We start from the raw sequence: 13,572 nt of genomic DNA on the forward strand, positions 1-13,572 counted from the left end.
TGAGATCGCACCAAAGTAGGTATTGAGGAAAGGAGAAGAAAAAAAAAAAAAGGGCACAAAGAGAGAGAGAAAAAAAAAAACCACTTCCTCCGCAGCAGCTCTTCCGATGCGCCACTCCCACCCCCTCGCTGACAGGCTGCGGGCCTCCGTTCACGCTCGCCTCGGGGCTACCCCCAACACTCCCCTTCGCCACCGCCTTCCTCGGCTGCTCCCCAGGGGCCCCTGATCGCCCCACAAATGCTCCCTTAGCCCCCTCTCCCCCGCCTCCCCCTCACGACCGCCCTGCCTCGCCTCGCCCCTCCCAACCGTCCCAACCGCCCTAACGGCCGCTGCCGCCCCCTCCCCCCGCACCTTGGGGCAGGTAGCCCTGCCCCGGCCGAGGGGGCCGCCACCATTGGCTGTCCGCCCATCAATCACCCAGCAGCCGCCGCCGTGATTGGTCGGGCTCCCTCCGCGCACGCGCGGCGGAGGGTCTCGCTGGGCGGGGCGGCTCCAGGCAGGGCGTTGCCACGCAGGGCTCCTGCTCATAGCAACCGCTTCTTCCTCCGTGCCTGGCGGCCGTGACGTTGCAGCGTTTCCGCCCGGCTCGCGCTCTCGCCACTTCCCTTCCTGCCGCCGCCGCCGGAGCCCGCGCCGCGCCCAGCAGCCGAGGGGAGCAGCTGCCGCCGCCGCCGCCGCCAGCCGCGCCCGCCCCGCCGACACCATGGTAGGGAGCCGGGCGCCGCCGCGGCGCTGCGCACGGGCGGGAGGGGGGAGCCGCGGGTCGCTGCCGTTTCCCTTCCCCGTCCAGAGGGAAGGAGGGGGTGGTCGGTACCACCGCCTCGCCCCCGCCATCGGCGCCTGGAGGGGCTGCGCTGCCCGCCCGCTCCGCCCGCCCCCACGTGAGGGCTGCGCCTTCCCCCCCACCCTCCGCTCTCCCTCGCGCCGCCACGAGGCGGCGGGACGTTCCTTCCCCCTCCCCCCCGCCAACCGCGGGGCGATGGAACGTTCCATCCCCCTCCCCCCCTATTTCGGGGCGATGGAACCGCCCGCGCCCCTCTGCTCCGTCCCCCCCGCGCCAGGACGTGGTGCGCGCCGCGCGCGCGGGCGCCAAGGGCGGGCGAGTCCATTAGGTGGCGGCTGGCGGGGGGGGAGAGAAGCGAGCGAGGCGGGAAGAGCGGGGCGCCGCGGGAGGGGGGCCGCGCCGCCCCTCCCCGTGCCGCAGGGCGCGGCCGCGCGGGGGGGCGGGGCTGCCCGGGGGGAGCGGGTGGGGGGGGGGGGGTACCGGGAGCTTCCGGAGGGCGCTGAGAGCCGGGGGGAACCGGGGCCGCGTCCGCACGGGCGGCCGGAGCCATCTTCCCTCAGCCGGAGAAACCGGGGGGGACGGGCTGCGCCTTCCGCTCCCCCCCGCCCCGCGAAACGGCTCGGGCCGGCAGGCCCCGCCGGGGCGGGGGGGGGGGGGGAGGAGGAGGCTCTGCTTGCGCAGTGCCGAGAGAAGTGGCACAAAACGTCGATCTCCGCTGGTTTTCAAAAGAAAAAAGCGCGGGGGGGGGGGGGTGGGGGGGCGAAGGGCTCCTGTAACAAGCGGGGTGGCAGAGTGCGACAGCCATTATGGCTCGCTCGGCTTCCTTTGCTGCAGCCGGGTTGCCCAGGCTCCAAGTTTGCATCTTAATTCAGGTGGCCTGGACAAGATGTGCTGCTAATCTCCGTACTTCCTTTACACATTTGCACATCCCTATATATATACACATATATATGTATGTATATCTCGAGTTAAAGCATGTTTCGAGATTCATCCGCAGCGCGGCGCAGAGCTGGCGGAGGCTGCAGATGAGGCTGTCGAGCGTGTGGCGGGGCTCGCGGCCCTGCTTTCAGGCAGGCTTGTCTGAACAAGCGACTGCCGCCACCGCAGCGTGCGAGCCGACTTCCGGGTGACTCTGCCCTGTGTCAGGCTTTGTCTGCCTTCAGGACTAAGCAATTCCCCAGCCAAAACCAGCGTTTTTTTTTCATAGCCATCCTTTTCTTGGAACAGACTCCATTTATGTTTTATTATTTTTATTAAGATGCCTTTGTTTAGAAGCAGGTAAACATGCCTGCAGGCAAAGAATGCAGGCCTTTTGGCAAAGCACAGAAATAACATCGGCAGGGCCTTATTCGGGATGAAAAGGGAATTGGATCTTTTGCTTTTATGTGTCAGATAACTAAACCCTATGGCAGATGTTTCTTTGCTACTGGAGTAAGTGATTCCCCGGTCTTTGGAAGACTGTGCAAATTATTTTTCTTCATGGCTGGTTGCTGCCATTTCCAAGTCAGTGTAATTGCTAGGTGCATATGCCTCGTAGACAAGATTACAACTGGTAGTGTGGGTGTCTGGCATGTTCCCACTTGCCTGGTCAGAATATCACTATCAAGAAGCTCCTGTGGGAAGCAAGGGCTAACCTTGGATCTTGTGCTGTGGAGATCATGAACATCCAGAACCTGCATCAAAAGCTGCTGTGAACTTTTGCTTGCTCCGTGTTCTACCCTTGCAGCTCTCTGCAAGAAAAGGAAACTTGCTTAACAGGCCTTCAGGATGCCTGGAGAAGGCCTTCAAAAGCTATTTTATTTAAGGATGAGCTTTGGGCTGTCTGGAGGGCCACAAGGAAATTCTTACTGACACTTGGGCTCTTAATAGCTCCTTTCTGTGCTGAAAGTGCTTCTAAGCAGCTTTGCATTCCTGCAAGAGTCCTGTCGCGTACCAGCTTGTGCCCCACTCGCTTTCCAAACGTGCTGGGGCTGCCCAAAGCTGCTGCCCTGCTGCTCGCTACCATGTTCCTGTTTTTTTGTTGTTGTTATTTTCAAAGTGTTGCCAGGATTGCCCTTCTTTGTGGGGCCTTAATCATCATCAGGAATGAACTTTCAGAGCTGAGAGATGATGGGGCTTCCTATTTGGCTGAAAGCTGAGGAAGTACCTCCAGGAATTCAGAAGAGATTTTTTTTTTTTCCCCTTCTTTGTGGGGGGTGGAGTGAGGGAAAGATGAATAGACTTTTGATTTTCCCCCCTCTAATAAGAAACCAAATAATACAAAATAAAGCACTTCAGTCCAGCTGGCAAGATCTGCCTACAAATGATATGCAAATAACTCTATACTTTTTTTTTTTTTCTCCTCTCTCCTGTTTTATGGTGTGTAGATAATAGCCTCTTACACAACAGGCAGTAAATGGGCAGTGATGTTTCCCTTCATGCTTCAGACTGATTCAGATTTGGGCCTTTTTCAGCAGCACAGGCTGCCTGGTGGAAGAGTGGGTGTCTGAGCTATCCAGCTTGAAGGTGGCAGAAGAAATAAGTCTTTTGGGGATCAGTGGTCCCGAAGTGGTGCTGGCTTTGGAGTGAAATTAGCTGCTCTGTGTGTTGCCTCCTCCACTCAATAAAGTTGGAGCAATGAGCTAAATTGTCCTTTTTTAAAATTCCGGTATGGAGGGAAAGCAAAACAATTATTCAAGAATTTAGATTTTTAACGCCCTATGTTTTGCAGTCAAGTTGCTGTAGCACGTTTTTAGCTATAACCTTTTCAAGGCCTAATTTGGTATAATCTTTTCTCAGGCAGTCAACTGCGGCCAGACTGTATGACCCTCCCAAGCCTCCAGCTGCACTCAGAGCCGACTTGGCTCCCTTCTCCCCTCAAGATCCCATGGCTAGTGGTGTCCCAGGAACAGCTTTAGGGAGGGGACTGTCCCAGAAGGGTTGCACAGGGATGGTTTTAGCAGAAAAAAGCGTTTGTCACCGAGCTGTCCTATGACACATTGCTGAGCCAGATGGAAATGCCATGTGGTGGCAACAAAGGGGGAATGTGGTATTTGCCCATGAAGCTGAGAACTGAGTAAACGCCAGTAATTTGCCTAGCAAACAATTAAACTAGGAATACGTGAGGAATATAGTCTTGTGTGCCAAATTCTGAAGAAAAGTGGTGATGCCTTTCCAAGAAGTAAAAGTTTTTTCTCAAGCGATTGGAACAAGTCTTATAAAATAGTTTTTGATTTTTTTTTTTTTTTTTTTCTGTAGGTAACTGGCATCCCGGTGTGGGGCTTTTAGGCTCTGATCATAAGCAAGAGAACAGAGCCCGTAAAACTCTCAGTATTTAAAGACAAATTCAGTTCTTTGAGCTTGTCTCGAGACAAGCTAAGTCATTCATTTAAAACCTCCTTGGCTCCCTCACAAAGAACAAAGACTTCTTTTTTTCTTTTTTCTTTTTTTTTTCTTTTTTTTTTTTCTTTTGGTAGGAAAATACTGAGCTTGCAGTGCTTCCTAACAAAACGCTGTTTCACTGTGTCAGAGTTGTGCAGGAGCACAGGCTTGCTGCAAATCCAGCCCATCAGACATGTGCTGTGCTGCTTGCTTTGGAACTTGCTTCCTTTACGTGGGTTTTTGGGTTATTTTGCAATCTTCCTCTTCCTTTATATCGCTTGAGGGGTCCCCCTGAGATTAAAAATTCTGGTTTTTGGAGCAGTCGGTGAGGGCAAGCTGTTGGAAGCCATTAGTGGAGATGAGGGCTGCTGGCTGGAAAGCTCTCCTTGCAGCATGGCGTTGGGGGTGGCACCCTGCTCTCAAGGCTCCCGCATTGCTCCGACCTTAGGGCAGGAACATCAGGGCTCTGAGAGAGCAGTGAGAGACGCCGGTTGCTGCAGCGTGTGCTGACGAGGCATTTAATGCAAGCATTGCCTCATGTGCCTGCGGCCGGCTGTGGAAGTACAAAGCAGACGCCGGTGCCAGGGAACCAAAGGAAAATCTACAGCTCTGCGCAGCCTGCGACTCGTATGCGCCACCTTTATGAAAAATGCAGGAAGGAATTTTTTTTTTTTGATGCAGGACTCCCTTAGAGCAGACCCGCAGTTTCCCCTGAAGATGCTCTTCATTTTTCTGTCTGCTAATTAGCTGTCTTGCCTCCTTGCTGCTTTTCAGGAGGGTCAGTCTGCCCCCCTGCATCAAAACATAATAAGCTCTTGGGTTTGTAGCTGTTGAGTAGATGCAGCATATACTGCTCAGTGAATAACCACCCATATAGACAGACCAGCTTGGGATAACTGCTTTAACACTAAACGTGGAACAGAACCAAGGTAGCTCTGCTTTTGCTGTGCAGTATTCAAGCCGAAATGCACCAGGTAATGATGAATGTGCTGTGTTGAGTCTTGCTGCAGAGCGATACTAGCCCAAAGAAAAACTTCAGGCAACAACATTTCTCTTTATTATAGGGCCCTTAGCAGTCATCCTACTGCTGTCCTTCACAGAATGTTTGCAACCAAATTTCAACAAAACATAAATAGAGTTGTGTTTTTTCTTTTTTTAAGAATGTTTACAAAGCCCTCCAAGCTGAAAGAAACCTGCTTGGTGAGGGAACCCTGAAGTTGCAGAAATGCATCCCTTTTTTGGAAGCAATTAGCTACATTGTGAGTGCAAGTTAAGTGTTTTTTTTTTTGTTGTTTTTTTTGTTTTTTTTTTTAAAAAGGCTTTAGGCATAGTTTATTTCTAGATTTGCTGTGCCATATTGTGGCACAGCTATAGGATTTTCAGGGAAAACAAATGTGCATTGTGCCTGGTACTATGATAGCTGCTGGTATCAGCCTGTACAATAAACCCAGTGCTGCGCAGCAGCTGGGGAAAGGAGTAGCGTTGGCTACTAACAATTGCTTGCTTTGAGAAGTAAAAACTTTGTCTTGAGTGTTGTTCTTCCTGCTGCTTGTTGTTCCCAGTTATCTGCTGCAGATTAACAGCAAATTTGAGTTTCCAGACTGAGTACTGTCAACATTTTTGGAATTTGAATCAACTTGCCAGCAGTGTTGAATTTCTTTATAAGGAAACAAGTTGTCTCCCAACTCGAAGATGTGTTTCTGGCTCTGCAATAACACAAGCATATGCTTTTGGCCACATAGTCCACATCTGCTTGCAGCTCTGTTGCGGCTCTTTCTTTCTGTCTCCCTGCTAAGTATTGTTGTCATCTTGGAGCAAAGATCAAAAACTCGTAGAAGGCAGAGGTAGGAGATATTAACTACTTCCTTAGGATAACTAGACTCTTTTTTTCCCCACATAGTTCAGTCTTGCTAATCATTTTCTTTTTGAAACTTTAAGCTGGCAGGGAGGTAGATATGGATAGAAGTGTGCTGATTTCCGTTTGCCAGCTACTGAGATAGCATTAGCTACAAGACAAACCTCAGGGTAGAAGTGTCCTGCACTCGCATGTGGATTTGTCCTTAGTGAATGATGCAGCAGCTTTAGTTGCTCTTTGCTTTACTAGGGCAACCTTAAATATTCAGAGTCTTCCCAAAGAGCTCTTGACTGCCATCACCTGCAGGAGTTTGAGGATGGGAGGGAAGAAACCTCTATTTCTCATTAGCTCTTGGTCAGCTTGTGGCAAACTGCAGCCCCTCTGTAGGACGCGGGAATGAGCCGCTTTGCTTGATGCTGGCTCTCTTACTCAGTTTTATCCGGGAATAAGCCCTCTCTGCTTACTTTCCTTGTTTTAGTGAAGATATGCAGGAGGGTGGCTGCCTGCCAAGCAGCTGAGTAGCAGTGACTTAGTCCCTAGTTTGTGTGTATGTGTCTGCCCAAAAGTGAATGCTGAGCAATTCTAGGTGGATTATCCTTCGTAGACAAGCCAGGCCTTGTAAACCTTGAGGGAAGCCCTTTTGTATGGGAGTAAACCTTTAAAGAGCTGTCTTTTCCACGCTGGGGGGGAAAAAGGCTTCTGTCTCAGATTCACTGCTGTGTGAGATTGACATCTAAATCTCCCAAGTGCTGGTTTTGCAAAATCAGGGCAGGCTCCATGATAATAGATTCTGCTGTCTGTGTCTGCATATGCCAGCTATGTGCTTGGAACAGCCCTGGACCTGCCTTCCCTGGGTTAGCAAAACTACCCCAGCTTTTGGGAGCTGCAGAATGAGAGCTGTTTGGAGGAGAGAGGAGATCCTGGGCTCATCTGTGGTCTTGTATCATGGTAGTGCATGGTAAGCTCTGGTCGGGGCTTTAAAAAATACTTAAGAGTTGCTGTGCAATTCAATAACCGTATCTCAGGGATGGGAACCTGAAAACAGCTCTCAGCAGTTCGCCTTCACCACCAGCTTTCCTGGTTTTGCAGCTCAGCTGATGGTTTCTTGGTTTCTTTAAAACATTTCCACCTTGAGCAAGGGGTAATGTTATAAGCAAAGGAGTCTGTTCTGGGGCAGGGCTGAGAGGAAGCTAAAGGAAGAACAACCTTTAGCCCCCTTTTCAGTTGGTATCTCTCATGCTGGCTTTACCTATTTAGTCATGCTCCCAGCAGTGACGTGGGACTGTTTACACAGAGGGAGGAGGGTGGATTTCCTTCTGAGATAGGAATTGCCATAGCTGAGGAGAACGTGATTTGAATCTGCAAGACCCAAAAGCAGTGGGGAGAAGAAGTGGTGTTAAAGTCTTGCTGTTTACACTGCATGCGGTGTTGTGAACAGATACTAGTTTTTTCTTTCAAGATCCTCAAAAAAGCAGCAGACTGCAAATGCAGTTCAACCTCTTGTCATTCATGCTAGATCTTGTCCTCTTTAATCTGTGCAGCTGCTTTTAAGATTAGATCCGTAATGCTGCATCTGCACCTCCTATTGCAGCTAACGCTGGAGTGTGTCACTAAGTAATTTCCCCTCCGACTTCCAAAGGGAGGGGGAATAAAAAGGCAACTTCATTCTCTGCTGTGTCACTTGATCTCTAAATCAAATAAATGCAACAAGCATGGAATTTGGCTGTGATTTATGTGGTATTCTAAAATCTGATGCAAGCATGCTAGAAATTAGTAGGCAACTTTCTGTGTAAGAGATCGTTGTAGACTTAACAAATATGTAGCCATCCTGATGTGGGTAAACAAAACCAAGCTGTTGCAGTATCAAAGGATCTGCCACAACTGTCTCCTCAGGGCAGTGTGGGCATGTATGCATGTAAAACTAACCCTGAAATAGAGTAAAGTATGAGTAGCCTGTGCTGCCTTCAGAATCATTTCAGTTTGGCAGCTGCCTGTGGCCAGCTTCAGTGCTCCAGATTCATAACTTAGCCCAGAATAGGAGGGCCTGCTGTCTTTTCTGTTTCAACATTCAAGCCATTGGTAATTGGTGTCAGAATCGTTCCTCTTCCAGCATCAGATTTAAGGCAGATGGTACCTGAAAGTGGTTGTGAAAGGGTAGCCCTAAAGGTCTTCGCCCTTTTGTCTCCGCAGGCATCTGGAGTGCAGGTTGCCGATGAGGTCTGCCGTATCTTCTACGACATGAAAGTGCGGAAGTGCTCCACGCCTGAGGAGGTCAAGAAGAGGAAGAAGGCCGTCATCTTCTGCCTCAGTCCAGACAAAAAGTGCATTATTGTGGAAGAAGGCAAAGAGATTCTAGTGGGAGATGTCGGTGTGACGGTTACCGACCCTTTCAAGCACTTTGTGCAGATGCTTCCTGAGAAGGATTGCCGTTATGCCTTGTATGATGCAAGTTTTGAGACCAAGGAATCCAAAAAAGAAGAGCTGATGTTTTTCTTGTGGTAAGCCATGTTGCCAGCTAATTTCTAGCATGAAGTCTAAGGATTGTCGGTGAGGCGGGTGAGCATCTGTATTGCCCATTGCAAGGTGGCAGAAGTAGCGGTCATGACAGCCTCATGCCTGCATTGAGTTGCAGTCAGGAGAAGTTTTGCTTGTTCTTAGTAGCGTGTTGCCTCTGTCCGTGCTAGATAGTGCATGTCATTAACTGCTCTCTTTGGTGTACCCCACTAGGGCACCAGAACAGGCACCTCTCAAAAGTAAGATGATCTACGCAAGCTCCAAGGATGCAATCAAAAAGAAGTTTCAAGGTATGCCATTTGCCTTAGGTTCTTCACATACTAAAACTTACGTAATAGTGAACAGTAAAACTCTTTGCTGGTTGTCGTTTTCTTTTTTTTTTTAAAAAAAAGATGCCACTAACAGATAAGAGCTTCACAGCTGAAATGCCTTATGACAGGGTTAAAATAAGCTCCCCACTATAAAGTTTAACTGAATTCTACAGGCTGTAAAACGGTACTCAGGCCTTTGTCTTGGGACAAGAGCAGACTTGGCAATGTGTGAAGCCACAGCTGTGCAGTACAGAGCAGCGTGTCTGTACCACGCAGCATAGAAACTATTACATTTTTAACCCTGAACTGGATTTAGTTAAGAACTGTGTAAGACAAGTTCTTAAGCTGTCAGAGATTTTCAGCCTTTCAACTTTTGAGAACCTTGTCAATTCCCTGTGCTGTAGTATTTAAAAGTTGACATGATTTATAGATGCAGTTGTCATTATTTGCTGTAATATAGATTGCCCCTCCTAATGTAGAAGCAAAGCTCCCTGTTAATCAAGGCGCCGCAGCATTAAGGAATTTTGTTCTAAATCAATCTCTGCGAAGGCTCATAGCCTGATAGTAATGACCTCCAGTTTCAAACTGTCAGTTCCTTGCACCAGCAAAGTCTTTCTAGTCTACAAGCCAAGTTGGCCCTTTCAGCCATCTTATTGCTTGTGTTTAGCTCCCTCAGCTGCCATACCCAGGGCAGGGCTAGAGATGAGACACAAGGTAGCCTGGAATAAAAAGGCTTAATCTGAGTTGTTGCCCTAGTGGCAACTTTATTCCTGCCTCAAATACCAATGTAGAATTATCATTTGATGTGTAGTCAGACATCTCCTGTGGCGTACTAGGACAGATGAGGCAAAACTTTCTTGCTTAACTGACTTAGACTCACTGCCTGTTCTGATATTACTACTAAGTGTGTGTTTTGAGTTTTGTGTGCTGTTTGTTTGTTTTTGATTGCTGCTCTATTGAAATGCTGCATTATTGAGTGTTTTGCCTCTTTTTTAGGCATAAAGCATGAATGCCAAGCAAATGGGCCAGAGGACCTCAACCGAGCTTGTATTGCCGAGAAGCTAGGAGGCTCCCTAGTCGTAGCTTTTGAAGGATGTCCTGTGTAGATGTCATACAGTGCCACAACTCTACAAGCATTCCATGTTTTAATATATCAGTTAATGTAAAGCAACCATTCTAGGCAGGGGTTTCACTAACTGTAGGGGAGCTGTCTTGTAGAATAAGTAGACTTTGGAGATGTAGCTCGTATGTACAAATGACCCTAAATAAATCAAGTCTAAGGATTTATCTTGGTGTATTGATATTTACATTGGTTGTCCAGCCCAATACTGTCCCTGGTAGATTAACACTAAAGGCCTCCAAAAATTTTGGTCCAGTGTCACAATATGTGGGATAAAAGGGTGGGTGAGAGCAATCTGATTCCTATCCTTTTGTTTTTGTTGTTGTAAATTATAACAAACAAAACAGACTTTTTTTTTTTTGAGGCTACTAGCCAGACTGCCAAACTCAGAAATCTCCCCCTGTTTAAAATGAAAATTAAAACCTGTAGTTAAAATTATGTTAAAGCAACCTGTTGACACCAAAACTGGGTTAAATACTTAGCACTTGTGGTTGCAGAGCAGTGCTAGTACAGGTTATTCATGAAGTTAAGATACAAATAGGCACACTTTTCTGGAGAAATAGTCCTAATTTGCTCTCTTGTAAACCTCATAGTGCTGTAGTAATATCTTAAATTCCCTTGCTCTACAGGTGCAATTTTCTTAACTATGAAGTGTCTTGAGGTCCTTTCCAGCCTGAATGATACTATAAAAATGCTTTTCTGTCCACATAGTTTAATTTAGAACTACCTTAGTTTCACTAATACACACTTATTAGAGGATTGGACGTTTCTGAGGCTTTTACAAACGCAGACTTTTATTTTCAAGCTCTCTCATTATGTATAGTGCAGTGAAAAGGAACCACTTGAAACTCTTGTAAGTGGCATTCTTGGCCCCAGTCTTTGGTCCCTTGGTCCATTTGTCCATAATTACTGTTGATTTAACTTAGTAGAACCAGTCTGATTAATACAGCTTGACCTGGGCTTTTTGTCTGTTAGCTTCTTTAATTCTGTAGAAAATGCATGGAAATATCACCTAGAAAGTTTGATCTGAAATGCCTTTTGTATGGGGGGGAGGGGGCAGAGAACATTCCTGTGCCAGCTACCGAGATCTTAAAAGCTTCCATGGTTCACCAATGGTTGATTAAAGCTGTTTCCTTTTGTGTAATCTGTACGTGGGAGTTGCATAGAGTTTTTCCTGTATGTCTGTAGAAGAGAGGGGGGAAAAAAAAAGGAGAAAAAAATAACAACCCTTAGCCTCCAGTGCATTACTGTGATATGTTCTGTGCGTGCCAAATTCTAATAGCCTGAATAAATGGGGTTTCCCTCCCCTGGGTCAGTGAGTGATTCCTCTCCACCTTTCGGCTCGTCCCTCGTGCAGGGGTTGGCAGGGCCAGCGGTGCAGGGCACAGCAAAGCGCTGCCTGCCCTCAGGCCGATGCTTGGGAGGCTGCCCTGCCTTTTGCATCTAAACGTGCCCAAGTGGATAATCATTCCCATAAAAAGCCCCTCCTTGCTTAGATTCCTGCAGGCCCTGGAATCTGTCTAAAGTCCAGGCTCCGATAAGGGAATGGGACGGGGACACAGTGGGAGTGGTGCTGTCTGATAAGCAAAGGGAACTCCCAGCTGGGCCGCAGCTCACAGGGCTTGGAGGAAGGGGGCTCTTGATGAGAGGCACACGAAGCCCCTTTGGTTTGGGATTTCTCCAAGCTGATCCAAGTGGCTGTGACTCTTTTTAGGATCCTCACAGAAAGCCTTGAGGTCACTTTGAAAGAGCAGTCCTGGATGCCAGTACTGGAAGCAGCTGTTAACCTGCATGTGTGAGTCAGCAGGCCAGGCATGATCATCTGCCCAGGTCCTTTCCCTTAAAAGGATACAAAGGTGTTTTTTCCTGTGACTGTTTTAGATCCTCTCAAAGTTGTTTTCCCCGTGCCAAATCATGCCAGTGTTTTTAAGAGGTGGAGGTGGGAAGCAGAGGCAGCAGGTCCATGCAGTGTCTCCTAGGCCAGGCTGCCTGTGCTGGACAGTGCTATGGGGTCGAGTCCCCATGACAGGCCCCGCTGCTGGTGTGACAGAGCTGCCTTCCCAATGCCACAAGCAAATCTGGGTGGTGTGAGCCCTGGCCCAACAGCAAGGTGGAGGAACGGAGGAGGGAGCTTTGGCAGCCCAGGTGAGAGGAAGGCGTTCAGGGAGCAGTTGGGGGTGATCCAGCAGCTTGGAGCTGGGCCACAGTAGCACAACTTGGCTGCAGCAGGAGTAAAGCTTGTGAAGATCTCTCCAAGGCTGGATGTGGGCAAGGGTTCTCCAAAAGCTCACAAAAATGCTTTTCAACGGGGATGGCCACCCCAACACCCTCAGCAGCAGAACAAAAAGTGAAAAGCCAAACAGTGACAGAGGCCCAAGCCTACTTAGCCAGTCCTGTCACAAGGTTGTGCACACCCAGCTCTCAGCTGTGCTCAGCAGGGGACTTTCAGAGCCTATGACATGAGTCTGCAGACACCAGTTTTGCCCAGGCACCACCTGATGAGAGGAGCAGGAGCTCCAAGGACCTGGCATCTGTGAGCGCCGTCCCTGGAGACCAGGTTTTGGTGAAGCACAGGGCTTTGGTGAAGCCCCGCACAACCGTAGCATGTTGTGGTTCTCCTGAAGGGATGAGGTGGAGGAAGCCAGAGCTGGGATGCTCAGCCCAGGCAGTGCAGGACACCATGCAGGCACTTGTTCGCAGCTCTGGCTCTCGGCCCTGCTTTCCACAAATCCCGGAGGAACGGAGTGTTTCAGGACCCTCCTTCCCTTCCTCCCACACACAGCTGCCGGCCACGGCGCTCCCTCTGCCGGCCTCGGAGCTCCGTGCCTACCGACACGTCACCTCCGCGTGCTGCCCTGCGCGGGGCCTCCTCCCGCCTCTGCCGCCAAGGCCAGGCCGCGCCAGCCGCGCGGAGGCACACGTGGCTCCAAGGAAGCTTCCCTGCCCTGGAGGGTGGATGATAAGTTGACCATGAGGCAGCAGTGTGCCCTTGTGGCCAAGAAGGCCAATGGGATCCTGGGCTGCATTAAGAAGAGCGTCTCCAGCAGGTCGAGGGAGGTGATCCTGCCCCTCAGCCCTGGTGAGGCCGCATCTGGAGTATTGTGTCCAGTTCTGGGACACACAGAACAAGAGGGATGTGGAGCTGCTGGAGAGAGTCCAGCGCAGGGCTACAAGGATGATCAGGGGCCTGGAACATCTGCCCTACGAGGAGAGGCTGAGGGAGCTGGGCCTGTTCAGCCTGGAGAAGAGAAGGCTGAGAGGGGACCTGAGCAGTGTCTATAAGTACCTCAAGGGAGGGAGGGCAGAGGATGGTGCTGGTCTCTTTTCAGTGGTGGCCACTGATAGGACTGGAGGAAATGGCCGGAAACTGAAGCATCAAAAGTTCCACAGGAACTTAAGGAAAAATTTCTTAACAATGAGGGTGACAGAGCACTGGAACAGGCTGCCCAGAGAGGTTGTGGAGTCTCCTTCTCTGGAGAACTTCAAAACTCGCTTGGACGCAGTCCTGTGCCACGTGCTCTAGGTGTCCCTGCGTATGCAGGGGGGTTGGACTAGATGATCTCTAGAGGTCCCTTCCAACCCTAAGCATTCTATGATTCTATGAAGCTCCCCTGCCCTGGGCTCGCTT

At 49.7% G+C, this 13,572-nt stretch overlaps 1 protein-coding gene across 1 annotated transcript; it reads left to right on the forward strand.

Moving 5' to 3' along the window:
• Positions 1-577: 577 nt before the first annotated feature.
• On the forward strand, positions 578-11,138 carry DSTN (destrin, actin depolymerizing factor). The gene is made up of 4 exons (XM_088530341.1): positions 578-706; positions 8,190-8,497; positions 8,727-8,803; positions 9,821-11,138. Exons 1-4 carry the CDS (start codon positions 704-706, stop codon positions 9,928-9,930), a joined length of 498 nt encoding a protein of 165 aa, XP_088386467.1. The 5' UTR covers positions 578-703; the 3' UTR covers positions 9,931-11,138.
• The last annotated feature ends 2,434 nt before the right edge of the window (positions 11,139-13,572 follow it).

Source organism: Tinamus guttatus, unplaced genomic scaffold (genome assembly GCF_059628265.1).
Source record: "Tinamus guttatus ecotype Peru unplaced genomic scaffold, ASM5962826v1 Tinamus_guttatus_pri_ptg000367l, whole genome shotgun sequence".
In the NCBI taxonomy this organism is placed as follows: Eukaryota; Metazoa; Chordata; class Aves; order Tinamiformes; family Tinamidae; genus Tinamus; species Tinamus guttatus.

Coding starts and splice junctions, on each gene's coding strand:
- DSTN (XM_088530341.1), top strand. Junction 8,498..8,726: donor GAGCTGATGTTTTTCTTGTG/GTAAGCCATGTT, acceptor GTACCCCACTAG/GGCACCAGAACAGGCACCTC. Junction 8,804..9,820: donor AATCAAAAAGAAGTTTCAAG/GTATGCCATTTG, acceptor CCTCTTTTTTAG/GCATAAAGCATGAATGCCAA.